Source organism: Haplochromis burtoni, unplaced genomic scaffold (genome assembly GCF_018398535.1).
Source record: "Haplochromis burtoni strain Fernald_Lab_line unplaced genomic scaffold, NCSU_Asbu1 Contig_136, whole genome shotgun sequence".
NCBI classification, from domain to species: Eukaryota; Metazoa; Chordata; class Actinopteri; order Cichliformes; family Cichlidae; genus Haplochromis; species Haplochromis burtoni.
The window spans coordinates 707,747-729,953 of record NW_024582497.1 but is presented as its reverse complement, the minus strand read 5'-3'; the positions used below and the strand labels follow the sequence as shown (position 1 = coordinate 729,953).

The 22,207-nt window shown below is 42.4% G+C and overlaps 1 protein-coding gene across 2 annotated transcripts in view; it reads left to right on the top strand.

The window, feature by feature from the left end:
* Positions 1-22,207, top strand: part of LOC102294278 (phospholipid-transporting ATPase ABCA1) — a 184,842-nt gene that overhangs the window by 134,948 nt on the left and 27,687 nt on the right. For both annotated transcript variants that reach the window (XM_042224376.1, XM_042224377.1), the window contains exons 39-44: positions 219-363; positions 5,818-5,941; positions 9,040-9,169; positions 9,568-9,688; positions 20,577-20,639; positions 22,004-22,110. In XM_042224376.1, the coding sequence (XP_042080310.1) occupies positions 219-363; positions 5,818-5,941; positions 9,040-9,169; positions 9,568-9,688; positions 20,577-20,639; positions 22,004-22,110 (690 nt within the window). The remainder of the gene's footprint in view (positions 1-218; positions 364-5,817; positions 5,942-9,039; positions 9,170-9,567; positions 9,689-20,576; positions 20,640-22,003; positions 22,111-22,207) is intronic.

The window sequence follows — 22,207 nt, the reverse complement described above, 5'->3', positions numbered from 1 at the left end:
GAGGCCATCAAATGGCACAGCTGACCTGGTAATCCGCATTCGTGAATCGAAAATAGCAAGGATTCAGTAGCTGCTAGCGTGATATTTGCCGTTATACAAATTGTCCTCGGAGAGTTTAACGAGCATGGATCGCACTGGAGATCACCTCTGTTATTTTAACTTCTATATTTTATATTTTGTAACACTCTTTTACTTTGGTTTGTGTTTTTTATTTTAAGCTGGGCTATCACGCCCATGATGTACCCGTTCTCCTTCATCTTCAGCGTGCCCAGCACAGCTTACGTGGTGCTGACCTGCATCAACCTCTTCATTGGTATTAACAGCAGCGTGGCCACCTTTATCATGGAGCTCTTCGATGATGATGTAAGTGTCACCCTCACCACACGCTCACACGCTCACACACGCATACAGAGTCTGTGCGGACGGAAAAGTGGGAGACACACATGCATGCATGCACATTTTTAACGCGACAGGCGACACACTTCCTGTGAAACAGCAGGCGCAGACTTTCAGGCTCCATAAAAATGATATTTATGCAGAAGCTATAGCTGCGGATGGCTAATTGACTTGAATCATAGATAAACGCTCAGTGTTTTTCCATTTTTTTTTCCAAAGCAAAGGCTTCCACGCGCGTGGGTGGGGTGTGTGCCCACCTGGTATAACTTTTAATATATTTCCTTTATCCTCTCGAGGATTTTTCAAAGGAATTATTTTGCCTATTCTTTTTAATGTTAAATCGTTTGCTGAGAATTGGGTCTTCAGAGAACTTTGCTCATCCATCTTTCAGCAAGTGTTCATTTTAACTGCAAGCTGCTCCAGTCTCAGTGGAATGAAAAGACAAAGACACCAAAAACGAGCTAAATAAGAAATGCAGAGCTCGGTTTAGAGAGAGACAGACTGTCAGTCATTGTACTGTTTTATTAGAATTTAAATAAATTACGTAAAAAAGAAAATATCTGAATACGCAATGTGTGCAAACAGCCAGGACTCAGACAGAACAACCTCAAGTTTTTTAAACGATTTCTCTACTTTTCTGACATCTTTCTCGTTTGTTCTCTGATCTGAATACGTCCAAACACATTTGCAGCCTTAATTGTTATTTGCACGATTCCCACGCATCGCCCGCTCTCTCATTTGTTTTTTTCCCCACCTCACCACGTATTTTTAGCCTCGTGCTGATCAGTCATCCCTTGTCAACAGACACAAGAGCACGGTGCGGTGCCGAGCTGCGTTTGCATCTGACGCTTCATCAGAATGTCTCCCACATCCCCGATCTGCCACTTCAGACGCAGCGTAATGTCGTCTCAAAGACTCTTGCCTCTGCGCGGTCTGCCCCCTCCGACACGCCTGCCTGCGACTTGATCTTCTGGCGCCCGCTCCGTGATGGCATGGGATGTTTCCTGTCTCCTAACGAGGCGGCCTCATTTGCATCGTGATTTCATTATCGCCGACATTCATCATCAATTTGTATTTTTCACGAGCGCGTCTCTCCTCCAAGAAAGTCACTGTGGTCATTTTGTTGTGTCTGCATTCTCTTTATTTATTGATGCGACGTTAGCGGAGCGTATTACTCATAAAGGGCGCCATTCCCGATAATTTAATGGACAGCGCTTTGCCCACGGGCCGGTGTAAAGGGACGGATTTACTGCCCATTTCGCTCGATTGAGGCATTAGGAGCAGCGTGTTTCTCTGAGACTCGATGGGGACGGAGGTCCGAGATAATTCTGCTAATCTGACCCGATTTCGCCGCCGATAAGAGTCTGACGGGTCAACATCAATCAACTCACATGTTACAGCTCTCCAGGTTTCCATGTCTCCCCCAGTTCAGAGCTGATATCTCCCCGGAACAGACTCTTCACAAACTAGCTAGCGCAGATATGACAGTGCCCCGACGTGCTCCAGTTCAACAGAAACGGCAGATCCTGCACATGACAGCTCTATCCAGCCTTCTCCTCTCGCAGCTTCTGCGATTTCAAAGCTGCGCCTCATCACTTTCAGGCTCCTCTGCGGCGGCGGCGGCGATATTTAAACAGTGTCGCTCAAAAGTAAAGCTTCCGGCTTTCAGTCTGTTTTCTCTTTTCAAGCACTGGGTGAATTTAGATCCCTTTTGGGCATAGCACCATTTTTCCAGGGGAGAAAATGGGAAGAAGGGAAAAAAATAAGAGTAGCAGAGTGGGAAAGCAGCGCTGCAGTGTTATAGACTTGGTGCCCTAGTTTTGTCTTGAGACCAATGGGAGATTTTCTTTCCCTCAGGACTGTCCAACTCCCTGTGGATTGCATCAATCCCAGCCTGCCTTGTACGCTTGAAGCGCTGTCTGAGTCAATACTTCCACCACGTGCCTCTAAGAGATAACCGCAGGCACCCATAGATTTTCCAGGATAAATGTATCGGTGTGGCGGCGTGGCCAGGTACCGCTTACCTCATGTAGTGTAATTGGAGTACATTGTTTTAAGTCCAGAAGAATTTATCGACGCTGTGTTTAAAACAGGCAAAGGTTTAATGTAGTCGATTGCTCACGACAGAACTCCTACAGTATCTCAAAACCACAGGAATATCATCTCTTGAAAAACGTCTTCCCCAGCTGTTTGAGCCATACATCCTCTGCTTGTCTGCTTTCATTGTGATTCGCAGCATTATGAATGAAGCCACGCTGTGGGAATAAGCACGTGTAGGGATATGGGTCAGATAAGCACAGCGCAGACAATACCACCTTTAAAAACCATTTGAAAATGATTTATGGGCACATAGCGCAAACACAAGGGGGGAAATTGTCCGGCATTTTATCATCTTCGACAAAGAACCTCTTAGATCTCCTTGATGAACACCCAGTCAGGAGGAGATATGTTATTTCATGTATCGATCTCAAATTAGGTCTCGCTGCTTTTTGCATTCCTCTGCCAGATGGATGGGCTGCTCTCTGCCAAGGTCATAGCTGTTGTTTATTTATTTGACTTTCTTATCTCTGTTTAGGCTTAGTGTTGAATGTAAAGAATAGAGGTGCCTTTAGCAAATCCCCCGATGCTTGCATTTGAGTGGTTACATACATTGTGAACATCCTGGGGGATAAAAATATGTTTGCAAACGCCAAGAAAAGAACGTTAGTGTCAACTTTGAGGGTAAACTTGTTTTCTGCTACAGCAAATTGTTGCAGTAAAGTATATCTTTCCTCCATATAGGCAATCAAGTAATTGGCTAAAGAGAAAATACTAATACACAAATATAAATTAGTGATTTAAATGATACCATTTAACCATTTTTCTCCTTAGTAAGCAGGGTTCAAGTGTTCAAAAAAATGTAACCAGTAACAAGATGCACCAATTTTTGTTGAATATGCATTGTTATTGCAGCTCTTCTTACCCTCCTGTCCTCAAGCAAATGTATAAGTGTAGATAAAAGAAATGATGAATTGCTGCTGAACATCTAAAGACGTCTAAAGGTTTGCGTCGACATCGTGATCAATGAGACCTTTTCATCACGGTCTTGGATCTGCCCGAGAGAACTAGGCCAGCGAACACTTATTGTAAGTTTGTAAGGTGGATTGTTGCTCGTCTCATTCAGATGACCTCAAACACACATCGGAACATTTCCTGTTACGAGAATTATTATACAGTAAAAAATCTTAGAGCGTTTTATTACTATTCCATTTTATTTTTATCAATGACAAGGACCTTTCATACAAAGTATCCCCATATAGTCATGGGAAAAAGAAAAGTACACCTATGGTTGTAGATATCCTTTGAGACACATTTTCACTCTGTTGTAGATTCGATTGGAATCTTTGTCCTGCTAAATGATCCAGTTTCAGCCAAGCTTTTGCAGACCGATGGTCTCACATTTGGAAGACATTTGTTTTGCAGTCCTGTGGCTGTAAAACAAGCCCAAATCATCACCCCTCCACCACCGTGCTTCACAGTTTATTCCCCCTCAGTCTCCATTAAGCAGTAATTGGAGAGCCAAACCTCTAAACTCATATAGAAGCAGTGAGGGTGGAGTTTTTGTTAAATGAAGAATGGCTGTGTATATGTCATGTTTTGTAGTTCATCCGAGGTTGCATTTGCATGATTTTAAGCCCTGATACATCAAACCTTAGAACTGATACAGAGTGTACTTTCTCTTTAGCATGGCCGCAGATCTTTAGCTATATTTGGAGCTACTGTACACTAGTATCTTTGTCCCCTTTGTGATCAGATTTGTTCCTGGCTCCAGTGATCACAGGGATAAGGAGAAGCAGTGAAAGCAAGAGTGCAAAAGCTAGATAGGATCAGTAATACATCTGTCTGCTGAATATGGAAGCAGCATGTGGTTAGCTTAGTATGAAGGCAGGAAGGAGCTAGCTTGAGGACGCCTGTAAGTTACTAAAGCAAGGCAGATATACAGCAGCAGCACCATATGTATGCTTAACGTGCACAGGCTAAATGTGCCCCCACACCTCCTTGGGAGAAAACAAAGTCTTGTCAACAGTTTTATTTATTTATTTATTTTCCTTTGTCTGCCTTTCCCCCTCGATCACGGTCTCACTCCCCACCTGCTAATATCTGACAGAGTATGTTGTCTTATTTAAAAAGTGTCATGTTTTACTTGCATTTACACAATAAGCTGACATCCAGTAAAAGTGCAGACTGAAATATCTTTAAATCTGGCTTTTTATTAAGGCTGGCAGACTCATAAGGCCTCACACTCGCATTGTAACTGCCAATTGAAAGCTTAGTCACTGAAACTAATTTCACAGAGCTGTTACACGCATGCATGAATAAATTCTGTGACAATAATGGCCATCATTTGGAAATCTTGCACACAGCTTTAACAAATCGCACCTCTGCCGCCGCCCCACCTAATCTCGCAGGCTCGCCCAGAAAACAGAAATGATGAATTTGTAGTCTCTATCCATGTATGCAAGAGCTTTGAAGACTATGCAGCAATAGAGCACTATGCATAATGCATGAACTCGGTTGTGAAGCCACAGTAATATGTTGCCCTTTTGCTCTGCCTTCTCCTGTTTTACCCCCTCTCCTGTACTTCCTTCCTCGCTTGTGCCAGTCCATTACAGCCTGGTCCGCTGTGTCTTAATTGAATTAATTGTTGCTTTTGTACTTTATTAAGCTGTCAGTGTTCTAACCACCGGCAGGTCAAATGTGGAGAGAAAGGAACGGTACAATTTGAGAAAGGAAAAAAAGTTGTTTTGTGGAAATACGCTGTCAAGATAAGACTTTATTTCTGCCTATGCCTTGTGAAACACTGAAACAATATGCTTTGGGTTTGTGTTTCTGTCTTTTTGTTGTTGTGGTGCTTTATCAGAAGAACCAAAAGAAGACAGAGTACCTGTGCTTTTCTTCCTCCCACCTGTGACTCTTTGGTGTCTGGGTGTTTCCTTTAGCTTTAGTTACGATTTTAGGGATGAGCATCTGCTTTCCTGAGCATCAACTCATCTGTTTGTGTTTGCACATACTGAGCTCTACTGTACGTGCTCCTCCCCGTAGATCACACGGTACGTTCCCTGACGTCTCCTAAATTCCAGCATCGAGAAGGTAGATGAACCTCGATGCACCGAGTTCCCTCGGCATGCTATTTGGTGCACCGCAATACACCCGCGCTCAGCGTGCAAGCACAGCGCAGGATGTTTGTTAATTATGTGCACTGGCATCAGGGAGCTTCAAGCTATTTTCCAAAGCTCTCACTCTGGCTCTGCTGATTCAGGCCTAGAATTGTCAACATATTGAGCTTGTAACTGTGCAATTCCCAGTCAGGGTTTAAATATCCAAAACGTCCTCGTGCCACTAATGTGTATCCTGTGTGTCTGTGTGCATTTTTCTCAACAGAATATCACCCACATCAACAACATAGTGAAGCAGGTGCTGCTGATATTCCCACACTTCTGTCTGGGCAGAGGGCTGATTGACATGGCCAAGAACCAGGCAACGGCCACACTCTTCAGCAACTTTGGTGAGAGGATGATATCATAGTATGGAATACAGAAAGGACTGTTTCACACAGTAGTGCTAGATTTTAAGATGTGAAATGGGTTCGTGTGCTTTTGGACAGTGACACCACAGTGGTCAATGAAGATGTGATTGAAGCCCAGACGTTCAGGTTTAATTCAAGGGGTTTGGCAAAGGTACTGCATTAACAGTTCGGGAATCTTATTTTTATGCAGTCCCTGATTTTTAGTGGCTTAAATTTCATTGTCTTGTGAGGCCTTTTCCCTAGAACTCTAATATGAGGTCCAAACGGACATAGATGTAAATAAGGGAGGCCATCATTACGCTGAAACCCCCCCAAAATCCAGCAGAAACACCACAAGGCCCGAAAGACCACAGAAGAAACTGGATGATCTTTCCATAGTTAAGAAAATTCCCTTCACAAGATCCAGCTAAGTTGAGACCACTCTCAACGAGGTAGGTATGACATCGTCAAAGTCTACAATCAAGAGATGCCTTCATTAATGTAAATACAGAGGGTTTACAACAAGGTGCAAACCACTGGTTACACTCGATTGATTGATTAATTGGGGGGAAAAATCCTTTGGACAAATGAAAACAAAATGAATGAGGATAATATGAGGATAGCAAAGAGCAGCTGACGAGCCGTAGCATACTGTATCATCTGTTAAACGTGGAGGGAACACATGGGCTGAAGTGCACAGGGCTGTACTCTCTGCTCAGATTCAGCCAAATGCTGCAAAACTGCTTCTCAGTGCAAATGGACCAAAACCAACCCGAGAGTTTCACACAGAACAAATGGGATGTTTTTAAGTAGAAAAGTCATTTCAGTGGATCCCAACCCAACAGAGCATACTGTTTTAGTTACTGAAGGTAAACGTGAATGCAGCAAAGAGCTGCAAACCAGCAGCAACTGAAGGCGGCTGCAGTAAAGGCCTTAGCAGAGCTTCTCAAGGGAGGACACACAGCATGAGTTTGAGACTCAGTATGGAAAGCATTTTCATTGAAATATTAAAAAAAATCTTTATATTTGAAAAGATGCTAGCTTGTACAATTAATTTTGACCCTCTGAAAATGGGGGATTATGTCTAAAAATGACAGTTAACATCAATTTTTTGTAAAACCCACCAAATTAAATCTGAAAGCCGGCGCTTCAATCACATCTTATTTGATTTAAAATCCACTGTGATGGCGTACGGAGGCAAAATGACAGAAATTTTGTCCAAGTTAGTGCAAAGTACCCTTAGATTACATCCAGTTAGATTCATTTGGCTCTAAATGGATGTCATCTAAGGGTACTTTGCATAGTAAGCTCAATACTTTACAGCATTTCAGCGAGAGAGAGAGAAAAAGCATCAGTCTCCTCTTTGGGAAACGCTTGGCAGACATTCCTTTTTAACGGGATAAAATCTGAACCAGACTCAGGTCGGGGCAGCTGTCTTGCCTCCACATGTTGGGGTGAGAGGAGAGCAGAGTGAGAAAAGATGAGTGTCGGAGAAATAACAGGCAATAAACACTGGGCAGGTTGGTAGGGCCAATAACCGCAGATCAGAAACACGAAGACCGTATCTGCAGAAAGGTGAAGGAGAGGGAGCACAGGGAGGGGAAAAAAGACCACAACAGAATAAAAACACAAGTTACTGACATGTACAGGTAATGCATGGGCAGAGAAAGCTAGCTCAGCGTGTAAAGCGGATTAGCAAAAGAAGAAGAAGAAAAAAAGAGAGCGCTGGTATATTTATAAAACCCTTTAAAACATGCTTATCTCACCCCGGTGCCTCAAAGTGCCACCGATTTTACCAGACTCGGTTTCCTCTCACTCAGCAGTCAGCTGCAGCACCTAATTTATCACAGCAGACCGCTTGTATAAATTTCCATCCTGCTCTCCTATACTTTGTGCCTCTTAAAATATTTAGAGCAACTTGCGCCGCAGATTTCTTCCATTTTACTTGCAAACCTCGCCGTTGTCTTTTAGTAAACAACAACAAACGCAACTGCACCGCGTGCTGCTCTGAAAACAGCCAGAATAAATGTTCTGTGGATCTTTGCAACGAAACATTTGCATAACCCGTTTCTGCATCACAGTCGCCCACCACACTGCTCTGTTCTCTGCTACACTGGCAAATGACTGGAGCCTTTAAGTTATTGGAATACCATCCAAAAATATAATAATAATAGCCCACAAAGGAGCATTTATATGGCCCTGTGTCTCGTATTCCACCCGTTTCTCCACTGATACGATGCTATTTCGTTCTAAACGTTAGTTCTCCAATATTTGACCAGAAACGCAGCTCCCTAGTGTCCACTACAGCTGCACACTCTGCATGAGTTAAATTTAGACAGGATAGGGAAAAAAAACAGTGTAATGGTGCTTGTGGAGGTGGAGCCGGTATTGAGGAGGTCATCAAGAAGCAAAGAGGCGCATGCAAGAGGAAAAAGGGGTCTTATCTGTGGAGAGATGGAGCAGGAAATAGCGGTTTGAGGAATCATTTGCGGCGGCGGTTGGAGAGAAGGAAGAGAAAAGCAATCACAACTTAAAAAGGCTAGTGTGGAAAGGGGCTATTTACCCGAGAATGAGACTGAAAGCTCTTTTCGTTTTTCTTGTCTCCTTTGCACCCCCCACCCCCGCCCCACCCTTGGCCTTAAGGGCTGTGGAAGCCGTGAGGGAGAGGGAAAGAGAGCAGATATGATAATGGTTAGAGTGCTGGGCTGTCAACGGTTTACTTTACTTGCATGTTCATTAGCCAAAAAATACAAATATGGCTTCAACATGAAAAGTACAGGATGTCAGCAATTTCTTCCCATGACATAGGTGACAGCATTTATTTTTTTTATTATTATGCAAAGGCTAAGTGGCTTTTTAAACTGCCGCCTTTCACCAACAAATGCGTCTCAGCAACACCAGCGTCTGACAAAGACACATTTGGCTGTCCGTGAACGAAAACACATCTGCTTATTTCCCTTTTGTTTTGACAGCGTGTCCGTTAACTCATCCTCGGGGCTCGCTGTTAAGGGTTGGAAGTTACTGTGACGTGACACGTGGAAATAATCTGTGTAATTACCTGCTTTTCTCCTGTGTGCGTCTGCTAATTTTCTTATCAGGGGAGGACCGTTTCAAGAACCCGCTGAGCTGGGAAATGGTGGGCAAGAACCTTTGTGCCATGTCCATCCAGGGAATTGTCATGTTTGCCGTTACAATCCTCATCCAGTATAAATTCTTCTGCAAACCAAGGTGACTGTAAGAAACTTTAAAACAAAAAAACAAAAAGAAAAAAACAACTCTTCCTTGTGTTTTGTCAGATGAACAAATTCTCTCCTGTTCGCAGCTGTTAGGATTAGTAATACGCTCTATATTGACTTTATATGAAACATCTGTTGCTCTGCAAATGTGTTTTACCAAATTCAAACCAATTATGTCTTTCTTTCTTTTTTTCCACTCTTTTTTTGTAGTGTTTTGTACTCTAAAAGCGAGGTTGCCATAGGAACTAATGCCCATGGCTTCATCTATTTATGAAAATTGCAGAGATTGTTTCATTGAGCTTAAACTTTGACCAACATAATTTGTCACGCGAGTTCGTGTTAATTTTAATGAAGGGTATTATGCCAACTGTGTTTGACTCTCTCTGCTAGACTTATTTCAGGGAAGTGGCTGCCTGCGGAGGAAGAGGATATCGATGTTGCCAGGGAACGAAGGCGGGTGTATGAAGGCGAAGCCCGGAGCGACCTTCTGAGGATCTGTGACCTCACTAAGGTATCCAGCTTTGGTGCTTTATACATTTTCAGTGAGGTTTTTTCCATTCTGTTCTTGCTCGTACTTGATTTAATTTTGTTCCATCGCCTCTTTGTAAAAAGTGTAATTGTGTTTAACCCTCATCTTACCAACTGGGGCCTGTATTTTTTTTTTCTTTTTGTAATATCTGAGTTTGTTTTTTTTTAATTGTTCCAATATTTTATCACTTTTGTCAGTCAGTTTGTTCCCCACAAATTTACCCCGCCATGGAGGTTATGTTTTCAGCGTTTGCATGTCATTATTCTGCCTGAAAACATGATAACTCGAAAGGTTTTGAATGAATTCTGATAAAACTTTGTAAGGGTGGAGAGTGGGGTCGTTTTAACAGCCCATTCAAATTTGCCCGACATCCACCGATGTCTTCAAGGTCAACTTAACAATTTATTGGTAGAAAATTAACAAAAAGCCTTAAAAATGAGAAACTATGAGTCTTACAAGTGTGCTGTGTTAACCTATAGAAAGTCATGTATAAAGATTCAAAAGTCACGTCACCTGTGACCTCTGATCCTTCCTTCAAGGTCAAAAGATTAATTTGAAGGTCACAGTGGCAATAATGCTTGATCGAGCTATTGAAAACTGTTTCTTACTGCCATTGTTGCATTGACAACATGCAGGCATACAGGGAATGAGGACCAATGACCTCTTTTTCAAAGTCAAATAAGGTCAAACTGTCTTAAAATGTCTTTTATCTTTAAACCTGCTTAAAATTCTCTTGCCTTGTAAAGGTAACGTTTAGTAAATATGATGTCACATTTGAGATGCAGCTGGATCTACTGTATCTGAGAAAGCTGACCTCTGCCACTGATTCTGTTCATAATATTTATGGACAGAATATCTAGGCGCAGCCAAGAAACTCTAGGTGGAGGGTGAAGAGTTTGGGTATCTTGTCTCTGCTTTTTACAGATGATGTGCTTCTTTTGGCTTCATCGAACCGTGATCTCCAGCAGCCTGCACTGAGGCTGTTTGCAGCCAAGAGTGAAGCAGGTGGGATGAGAATTAGCAACTCTAAGTTCAGGGCCGTGGTTCTTAGCTGGAAAAGAGTAGAGTGGCCGCTCTGGGTCAGGAATGAGTTGCTGCCCCAAGTGATGGAGTTTGTCTTGTGCTTTGTTCGTGAGTGGGGAGAGTGGTGTGGGAGATTGGCAGACAGACTGGTGCCGTCTTGGCAGTGATGCTGATATTGTACTGGCCTGTTTTGGTGAAGAGTGAGCTAACCGTGACGGTGAAGCTGTCAATTTACCAATGAAGCTTCATTCCTACCCTCACCTGTGGCCGTGGGCTCTGAGTAGTGACCGAATGAATGAGATCGTGGATTTCAGCAGCGGAAGCAAGTTTCCTCGGGAGGGCATCTGGGCTCGGCCTTACAGGAGCTCGGTCATTCAGAGCAGAGCCGCTACTCCTCTGCATCAAAAGGATCCAGTTGAGATGGTTTGGCCATCTGACCAGGATGCCTCCTGGGAACCTCCTAGGTGAGGTGTTACAGGCTTGTAACGCAGACCCAGGACCTGCTGGAGAGATTAAATCTCTGGAGTTGCTAGTTTTGTGTTTCAATTATGTTATATTGGGGTCAAAATGAGCTTGGTTGGTTTTACAATAACAGGGTACTCATGAAGATTGTACTTGGGATATTGAGTGCAAAGATTTGAACTGAAATGTTGAATAATAAACTCTCAGAATAATAATAATGATCTCTCTTTTTCCTTATATGTCATTAATTGCATAACTAATAATACTCAAAGAAGAAATTTGGTTTGATGATGGACCTTCATCCTGTAACCTCTCACCTTTTCTTGCAACCTGATAAATTCACCCTGCCCTCTGCATGTCCTCGGCTTCTTATTTTATGACTTACTGCTATAGATTATGTTAATGTTTACTTTTTTATATGTGGAAAATTGTGTAGTCCACCTACAATACTTTTTGCAACACTCAATACCTATATTTCTGAATCATTATGCATCATTGTACTCAAATACTTTAGTTCACCTGAATATGTGGACGTGTGTGGGCGAAGTTTACTCCCTTCATGTGCTCGAGCAATATTCTTTTCCAGGCCAAATGGGAAAGACAGGTTGGTAGCCTGCAGCTGTGCGCTATCACAAACATCATAAGTGGGCACAAGAACCAAACAAGATTACACTTTTAGAGGTGGAAAGGGTGTGTGCGCTCCTATGTAGCTCTGGCCCTCCTTTCCTCGGTGTGTGTGAGACTGAGCATACTGTGGCGGTGCGAGCCTCAACACCACCAAGATTAACGTCTCATCCGCTGGCAGATGTTCCCTCCCTGCGGGCAGCGTGGCAGCAGGAAGTGTCACCACAGCAGCCTGCTTTGCAGCTCCAGTGCCGACAGCTGGACGATCTAACAGCCTTTTGCTTCTTACCACCTCTCTTCACTCCTTTACTCCCTCGGTCTGCTCATTCTCACCATACTTAATCTCTCACTCGTTGCTCACGAAACACAGTTGTGCGCCACACTCCCTAGGGTAATTACTGAACAAAACAGTTGGATGGGTAATGTATTACAAATCATCTTCAAAGGCAAAAGGTTGGGCCGGGTTGTAGGAATGCTAGTTGTTCAGCTAAGAGTTGTAGAGCTAACGTCTTTAAAGTTCTTAAAATCATTGTTGCAAATGTGCCTTTCAAACAGTATGAAAGTATTCACTCGGTTTGGCTGAAATAGTCTGCTGTCGACAAGCACTTCAGTTATTACTCATGTGCACATTCGCAGTTGACAGCACGTCTACGAGATGAGACACAGTGGCCCATCGCCACACAAACACAGCAGAGCATTGGCAGAAGGCATCAGGATTCTTCCTGCAGTGCCCTCATTGACTCCCTCCACAGCTGTGCCCCATCCATTGGGGGGGGTGTAGATAATAAAATGATCAATGAGCACATGGCTTTGGTGGCCATGTGCCACAGGCTGGGTCCTGTCATAAATCTGAGCATGCCTCTGAAGCGATCGACAGGCCATCAATCATCTGTCAGATACCTGCTCCTCCCCTTCCTTATCCTGCTGCACTAAACAGGAGCGTTTTGCTATGCGCCCCACCTGGTAGCCTCCACTTAGCTGCTGCATTAGCGTCGACACCATAATCGATGGAAGTGTGTCCGTCTGTGAGCATTTTCCAGGCCCAGTGCTGTCAGTTTAACCTTCCAGTCACTCACTGAGATGACAGGGAAAGTTTCAAGGAACCTTGTGACAGCTGTTTGGATTAAGGAGAATGAGTGATGAGTGGCACCTTGGCATACTACAAGTGTGCTAATGTGCTAATGTGTACTGAGGGCATTTAAGTCGTTCAAATGAGACTCCTTTGGCAAGAGCTCTTGGTTTTACATTTAGAGAGGGCGTACATTTGTCTACAAAAACATTTATACATAGATTCAACTGTTCATTAGCCTAAAACCTATTTACCCATTTTTGAGTGATTACCAGACTCGACTTAAGTGATTTTGAGGTTTTTCAGCTTTGTTCCAAAAAGTATATTTTCTGGCAGTTTTCCCTTTCTTAAATTTCATCTTAAAAGGCAAACTAGAGCCTGCTTGTGACTCCATTTGCATCGTGTTAATAATTTAAATTTTTTAGACTCACACCAGTTAATCAGGCATGGCAGTAACTCAGTGCCTTTAAGTCTGTGTAGGTTCTCAGTCATCCAGGTCATTGTAGTCTAAGGCAGTGTTTCCCAACCTTTAGAATAGAATAGAATAGAATAGCTTTTTATTGTCACTGTTACAGGAACAATGAAAGGCAGTTTGGCATTTCTCCATGTGTGTGAAGTCCACAATAGCTTAAGTATTTACACAATAACAGACAAATTGTACATTTACACAAGAAAGATATGTACAAGTTATACATACACCTGCAAACATACACGCACATACATACATTTATGCATCCGTACATACATACACATACATATTTCCACATACATGCTTACATCTATATACATACACATACATGCCATCTAACTAGCAGGTGCATTGAGAGTGTGATCAGTGATATTGCACATTGAGTGGGGGGGGGGGCTTGTTGGAACTATACTAAATAAGGTTGTAATAAATACAGTTTATAGAGTTACAGTTTTAGGAGCCACGGCACATATTTCACATTAGAAAAATCACACCACACACCACCAAACAAACCTGTCACAAAAAGCATGTTGATCATCTTCCCCCTTGCACCAGGTACAGCAGAATTAGTTCGGTTTGTCCCCAGTATACCTTTTTTGCTTTCTTCTGACCACTACTCATGCTAGGGCCTTCATCGGTGTAGGAATTTTCTCCAGGACCCAGGTCAGATTGACTATTGTTTCTTTTCAAATATTTATCTATCAAATATTTATCGCTGCGTTGTCTTCTTCGTCTTTATCATCTCTAGTGGAAGAGAATGTCATTATTCAGCCTGTTACTCACGCTGATCGCTTAGAGTACTAATCAGGTGGAACCAGATAATCTTCCACAGCACACCTGATCATTTCTCACGGCACACCTATGTGCCGCAGCACAGTGGTTGGGAAACACTGGTCTAAGGAGCTTGGAAAGTAAGCGACTGGACTTCTTTAAGTTACTTGAAGAATTTCACCTCTCATCCGAGAAGCTTCTTCAGTTCTAAAACCAAATGGTGCAGAGTCCCAGGTATTTAAACCCTAGTGGGAGCTGTCCGTTAGGAGAGTCAATGACCCACTATTGGTCATGTCCCTCATCACATAAGACAAGGTGTGAAAAATGGCGTGGGTCATTATCATCATTATTTCAAGTAAAACCATGGTGAGACCTTACTTCACCCTATCACGTGACTTATTGAGACCACCTGACACAAGATGTCAGGGGGTTGAGGCGCAGGGAAGGGATCTTTTTAGGCCTCTTTTACTCCTCTTACAAACCAAGCTCATTACCCTCAGTACCTTTAGGCATGTTGGCGTGGTGAAGACAACCAGCTGAAGTTTCAACATGAGCACGAGAATGGGCAAGAAATGCACTGAGGCTACAATTCACCAAAATTGGACTATAGGAGATTGGAAAAATGTTGCGTAATGGTGTGGGGGATATTTTCTTGGCATGCTTTGGGTCTCTTAGTACCAGTTAAGCATTGTTTAAATGTCGCAGCCAACCTGAATGTTCTTGCTGACCATGTCCAGTGGCGGTCCTAGCCTGTTTGGCGCCCTGGGCGAACACTCCCTCTGCTGCCCCCCGTTTCTCGTTTCGCCTCCTCTACTTTTCTCTTTTTTCTAAACTGAGCACCTGATGGCTTTGAACTTTTTTGTCCATCTTCCATTGGTTTTAATTTTGCACTGCAGTATGAACACCCATCCCCCAACCCGAGGACCACCACAACATAACCTAACAGACCCACACCTTAGTTCACAGATTCACTTTGTCTAAGGTGTATTTCTGGGATTTCACACAACCCAGGATTCAAATCATGAATACATAATGGGCTTGGATTTACAACATTATAAATGAAATGTGCTCTATTTGGAAGCAGCCGGCCCCCCTCCCCTTTCGACGGCTTGTGTGAGACTTTAAATCATCAAACTGTAAATTGTAAATTTTAAATTGTTATTGATCCCTTTATCCCGAGTCCTAAAGTGTATATTTATTTTCTTACTCTTCTTATATATATTGTTTGTTTACTTGCACTACTGTAACTGGAGCCTCGTCATCTCGTCTCTCTATATACTGGACTGTATGTAGCGGACATGACAATAAAGTTTACTTTGACTTCAGCAGCGAGCAGGTGCACCGAGGGCTCTCGCGCTCACCTTATAGAATTTCGAAAAAACATCGGCGCAAATTATAAGTCTGTATCATAATGTCTGGTGTTTTCGTGTTTGTTGGTTTGATTTTCTTTTGTTTTATTTTGCGAGTTGGTTATTAGATGCTGCTCCAGCCGGTCAGAGAATCCCCCGCCGCCCTGCCCTCTCCTCTCTGCGCGGCAAGCAGCAGGCGCACCTCGCAAACGGAGGGCATCCTTACTCCCAGAAAATGGGCGATAGAAAACCGATTGGTGCCTATGCTATTCCCAATATACGCTGGCATGACGTCGGGGCAGCATGAGTACGAGCAATTTTTTATTTATTTTTTTGATGCCCGTGATGCCGCCCCCCCACCACGATGCTGCCCTGGGCAACCGCCCGTGTCGCCCGTATCAAAAACCGCTACTGACCAGGTCCATCCCTTTACAAGCCTGTACCATCTTGTGATGGCTGCTTCCAGCAGGATAATAACCATTTACCAAAGTTCAAATCATCTCAAACTGGCTTCTTAATGAGTTCACTGTCATTTCCAGAAGTTTGTACTTGTTCAAGACGTGAAGAGTGGTGAGATCGAAGGGTACACGTTCTTTTAACAGGGCTGTGAAGGTAAAAGGTGTCAAAAAATGTGAACCTTTGCACTGTGAGTCATGATCTGCAGTACTGTTTAAAAAAGAAAAAGGACCGTAAGTGCACATGGTTTAGCCGGAAATGCAGCATTTGAAACTCAAGACTTGAGATGTTAAAACCTAAATCTGTATTTTAGCTTTTTAGGTGCCGACATCCTATTTTCAAAGCCATCTCATCTGATTAGATGTCGGTCTGCTTATCATGACAGCTGCAGCGGTACTCGAGCCAGAGGGGAATTATCCTTTAATTGCCTTCCTCCATACCTATATCTCTCGCTTTGATGTAGCTTTAGCACCTAAAACTATCACTGAAAGGTAGTATATGTAATCCAGATTGATAAATACTGAGTGCAGCTGCCAGATGGTGCTGGAAAAATGATGGATCTGTGCTACTCCTGCTTTTATCAGACGCTTTTGATGTGCCAACTGTGTAATAAATGTAATGTCATTGTTTGTCAGACTTAAATGGCAGACTGAAATTCGCATTTACTTCGGATACAAAGTTTTAAAATACCAAGAAATGTAACATTCATACTAACAAAAATTTAGCAACACGTTTTTGTTCCAGTGCAGCTCTCCAATACGAGAACATAACCATGCACAACACTCACAGAGAAGTCTTTTTTCAGCTTTTATGAAACCAAAACAGACACTCTTATTTTAACTCAAAAGGGCACAGTGCTGTCCTTGATTTTGAGTGCTAAATATCTTAAACTGTCACACTCTCCAGTAAGAACAAAGGCCTTGTCTTGGCTTTCCACATGAGAACAAAGCAACACTGATTCCAAGTCACATTGAAAGCATACACAACCCATATGTAGCCTTCAAAGTAGAAGGGCACCAAAATAAATGCTTAATTTTGTTGGATGTTCATGATTTTTGTTTAGAATTTAACAAAACATTTTCATTTGAAGTAGATGTTTCTATATTTTGCATTTGTCAGAAAAAAGATGAAAGTAAATCTGTGGGAAGCCACCTTTTTATTGAAAGTGTAACCGCACAGCCTCGACATGATGCTGACTCACAATCCAATTACAAGACATTTTTTTTGTTCTGCATTGTTGAAGATCTGATTCTAGTTCTGATTGGAACTTGTGTGGTCAATCAAATGGTCTGTCTTGGTTTGGACAGGCATTGATTGCGATGTTAAACATTAAATATATATTAAATATACTGGTTAATTTTTTCCACCCCATACAGCAACAACAATATCTTAAAGCAGGATAACGCCAAAAAAAGTCTCCTCTGCCTACCCAATTATAATCAAATATTCCACCTACAATTAAAGCTAAAATATGTTAGTTTAGTGAAGCTAACAGACAAACAAAGCAATTATATGGCAAATATAATAGAACAATGCATATCTAAAACACTATATATTACCTTTAGGCATTGGTGGAGTCCTCAGCATAGCATAAAGGAGGTTTAACTAGCCAGAGCTCATATCTAAACCATATGTTAGTTTCAGCAAGTATGCCACCAAAAAATAATACTAAAGTAAGATCACAGCCTATCTAAGATGTTCATATCTATCGCTTTACACACTGGTTTATCTTCATGTCTCACATTTGACATTTTTCTGTTGCGAACGATTCTGCTGGCTAGCTTGGTTAGCCATTCAGTGTTATACTAAGTGGGACACTAATTTTGGCTAGCATAAACAGGCTTAGAAATGTAAATGGTAAATGGCCTGTATTTGTATAGTGCTTTTACTAGTCCCTAAGGACCCCAAATTCACACACTGGTGATGGCAAGCTACATTGTAGCCACAGCCACCCTGGGGTGCACTGACAGAGGCGAGGCTGCCGGACACTGGCGCCACCGGGCCCTCTGACCACCACCAGTAGGCAACGGGTGAAGTGTCTTGCCCAAGGACAGAACGACCAAGACTGTCCAAGCCAATTACAAGGCAAACTCCGAACTCTTCAGCCACGATCACGATTCAAATGTACTCACTTGAAAAAAGTTCCTTTTTGTCTAGATCCAGTAAACCCTGAAAAACATGCTTCCCACCTGTGGCTGAAAACAAGCCATACTTTTAGGTCTTAATAATTTAAACATTAAAAATGTATCAATATTAATCAGTTACTTAGCAGTTCTCTATCCACTGTCTCTCGACACTATTAAATATTTCTTAACTACAGAAGTATAGAGATAATCTCTTTACTCATTGAAGCCAATTTCTAATATAATATGTTTTCTGCTCTTATTTGTTTGGTTGTTTGTTTGTTTTTTTGACTGGACCATATTTAGACAAGAAGAGAGTTTTCAGCTAATGATACCGCTGGCTAGCTTGGTTAGCATTTCAGTGTTTTCTAAAGGGGAAGCTAATTTGGCTAGCACAAACAGGCTTAAAAGACATACTCACCAGTGTTGCCAACTCAGCGACTTTGTCGCTATATTTAGCGAGTTTTCAGACCCCCTTAGCGACTTTTTTTCTAAAAAGCGACAAATCTGGCGACTTTTTCTGGTGTTATTGGAGACTTATTTATGACGACTTTTTGATGTGAAAGCGGGTATCACTTTTACTCTCAACAAGCAGCGGTGCTGCCGTGGGCACCTCGCCTGTTCCAAAGCGCTCACGGGCGGAGGATAGTCCTCCCCCCGCTGCTATCAGGGCAGGAGACGTTCACACCTGTGCGTCCAAACTGCAAATGAATCGCGCATGAGCGAAGCCGCTGCTTTCGCACTGACTGTAACGCAGTCAGTTTGTCTTTTACTGTTATGCTGTTTTGTGGATCACGAGGTTTAAAACTACTTATAAACAAACACACACACACACACACACACACACAAAGTAACTCCACCAGAGTGCCTATTTCGGGTCACTTTTGCCGGTCCAAGCCCGGATAAAGGAGCAGGGTTGGAATTGTGACATTAAAAAGAACAATAATCGCTAAAATAAATTTAATTTGTAGTTCTAAATAAATTCTAAATGCATTTAGGACGTTTTTTACTCACTTTGTCTCTTCCACGATGTTATTTCTCTCTCCAACAACGTAGGTTACAATTATATTAGCATGACCAATTATGCAAATTAGCGACTTCTTGCAACTTTTAGGACAGCCAATAGCGATTTTCCTTACTGAGGAGTTGGCAACACTGATACTCACTTTAGAAACTGAACAACAGGTTCCTTATTGTCTACAACCAGTGAACCTGAAAAAAAGGTCTCCGCCTGTAACTCTAACTGGTAACTCAGCTAACCACCCCCAAAGGAAAATATACTTTTAGGTCTTAATAATAAATTTAAACAGTAAAAATATATCAGCGTTCACTACTTATTCAGCGTTTCGCTATCTCTTCACACTCTTAATTATTCCTTACCTTTACTCATAGACCTCAGGTTGTAATATAACCATGTGTTCTCAATTTGTTTGAAAAAAAAGAGAAAGAAACCAAATTAAGCAAAATTGTTTTTAGGTACAGAAAGCAACCAAAAGGGTTTGCTGAAGGCTAATTTGCTGACTTTATCTAGCAAAAATTTAATTTGTATTAATTTTTTAATGTGAATTATTGGTTCAAATATATTTTGTGGTTTGGGAATTTTTTTCAGATTTTGAAAGTTTGAGAACAACTGCCTTACAGTTTTTACTAACCAGCAAATTATCTGTATTTCTTTTGTAAAGCTGCTGTAAATCTGTATCATTAGTTTGCTCTCAAGTTTTCATTTTTGGGGAATAAGCCTCAAGTGGCCATTTGAAGAACTGCAGATTTTTACACCTTGACATCAGTTTTGTTTTTCAATCGAGGATGTTGTTGTATGAGCTAAATGTAATTTCACAATTAAGATTCAACCCAAGAACTCCTTGATGCAAGCAGCCGTTCTCCAAAAATGATGAGGTCGTTTAATCTTCCATTTAATTGACAATTTGTGTTGAGCGGTCTTATTAACCTGGGTTTAAGACTTCTTTAACAGAAAAGATGGCGTGCTTTTTCACCAAGGTCGTCACACTGTATTTCGAGGCAAGTGAATGTGGCCGAATGCGCTGTCCGTGCATAAAATAAAATGCTGGTCATCTAGTGACAGTGTGTTGATGGTTATTGAGGTTGCTAAAGTGGTACTCAAAGTCAAGACAGATTTGCTCATGAATGCTGTCACTGCAGCCACAAATACTCATTTTTATGTCCTCTCCCTCTCTCCTCTGCGCAAGTGTCTAACTTTTTTTTTAATAGCTTTTCCCATCTGGCTCACTCTAAATGTTGCAAATTATCCCTTCTTGTTAAAATTTGTTTCCTTCGCGTTCTCTCACACTCTCTCTCTCTTTTTTCCACCTGCTTCTTCCATCTCACTTCCTCCCTGCTGCTCTGGCCTATCGCTCCATATTTTCTCATGCCATCCACTTTGCTATCTTTCTCACTGTCTGCTTCCCACACTCCCATTGCCTCCCGCCTTCTCGCCTTCTTTCTCTCCTTTCTCTCCTTTCCTCTTGCTGGTTGGTTGATTCATTTTATTGTCTGCTCCCTGCAGGTATACCCTCGGAAGAGCACCCCCGCTGTGGACAGGCTATGTGTGGGCGTTCCTGCCGCAGAGGTGAGCCAGATGCTGCTGTATCACACAAGCACCTTCTCAAGTAGATTGTCTGTTTGCACTTCTCCGTGTTGTGGGGCTTTTTTTTTTAACAATCGTACTTTTGATTACTTCGCAAAAATCAGTTTCTGCAGAAAATAAAATATGAATGACATGAATTGTCCGACAGTACTGACTCACGAGAGCACGAGGGCATTGAGTTGGGCGATTGCACTGACAGTGCGAGTGTATTTCTTGACAGTTTGAGAGTGTTTGGCTCAGTGTTTTCTCAGAGTCAAATCAAAATATCTTTCACTCTTCTCAAAGAAGACATTAGTAGGAACAGTGATCTCCTTATCAGGCTTGTTTGTGTAGTCATGCTACAGCCAAGCATGTCTCTACTAAAGATACAAGCAGGAAAGAAATGGGTGTTGTGTAGCAGCAGCATGTGGACTCAGTGATTGTTGAGTTCTGTGCACTTGGCAGGAGGAAACCAAATAGGCCAACGCCACGGAGGGAACTGGACAACTTATCTGTGTAAAACTCATGATATCATGTGGGATATCACACACACACACTCACTGTCACACGCAGCGTAGCGCTAGAAGCTTGATTTAAACATAATCTCAAATGCTGACAGGCTTTCGTGCTCGGCGGGCTTTCCGCTAGTATCCTATCCTCCCTTCCAATGTTGACTCAAAGCCCAATGTAAATGCCAGTGGAATATTGTGATTCACGGGGCTCTGCTGATCACACACTGCATTTCCATGCATTATTTACATCAAGCTTAGCTCTCTGTGCATTTGCAAGCACAGGTCACAAACAAGCAGGGATCAATGAATGACAGAAATCAAATATTTATGTCCGAGCCAGAGCACCTAAGGCGGGTCACATGACCGCGGGGCTCTGCGGGGACAACTTCCTGCCACATGCCCTCTAGAGGGAAGTAAAATCAGCAGCATCAGGAAATAAAAAACAGAGAGAGAGAGGGTGGTGTTTGTTGTAGCAATTTACAGAGTGAGGAAGAAATGCTTTGGGAGTGTTTTTTTGTTTAGTTTTTTTAGTATTTGTTCCTGTGCGCCTGCCGTGTTGATTTACAGTCTTGTTGTTTTGTTTGCACACAGAATATATCAATTTGTTATTTTGCTAAACATCGAAGCAGTCTAGCATGCAATATAAACTGCAGTCCCAGTAACACGCAGCAGACGAGTATTTGCACAGTCTATAGGTAAACTTCGTTAAACGTGTTAATGAGTGGTATTTATTATAAAAACCTGCGTGCTGTAAACTGGAAATGTCATCCCAGGCCGGTTTCCCCTGCCTGTTTTTCAATGACACCGTAAACACTGTTTTCCCTAACGGACGCCCCCGCTCATTGTCCCCGCCAGTGTTTCGGCTTGCTGGGAATCAACGGAGCTGGAAAAACCACCACGTTCAAGATGCTGACAGGAGACATCCCAGTCTCCAGTGGAGAGGCCTTCCTAAATGGATACAGGTGAGGCCCTAACTCCCACTAGTGCACCAAGTACCTCATCATAATTAGCCACCTAGGAAGGCTGCTCAGATGGGGATCGAGCTGTATTTTTTTTTAT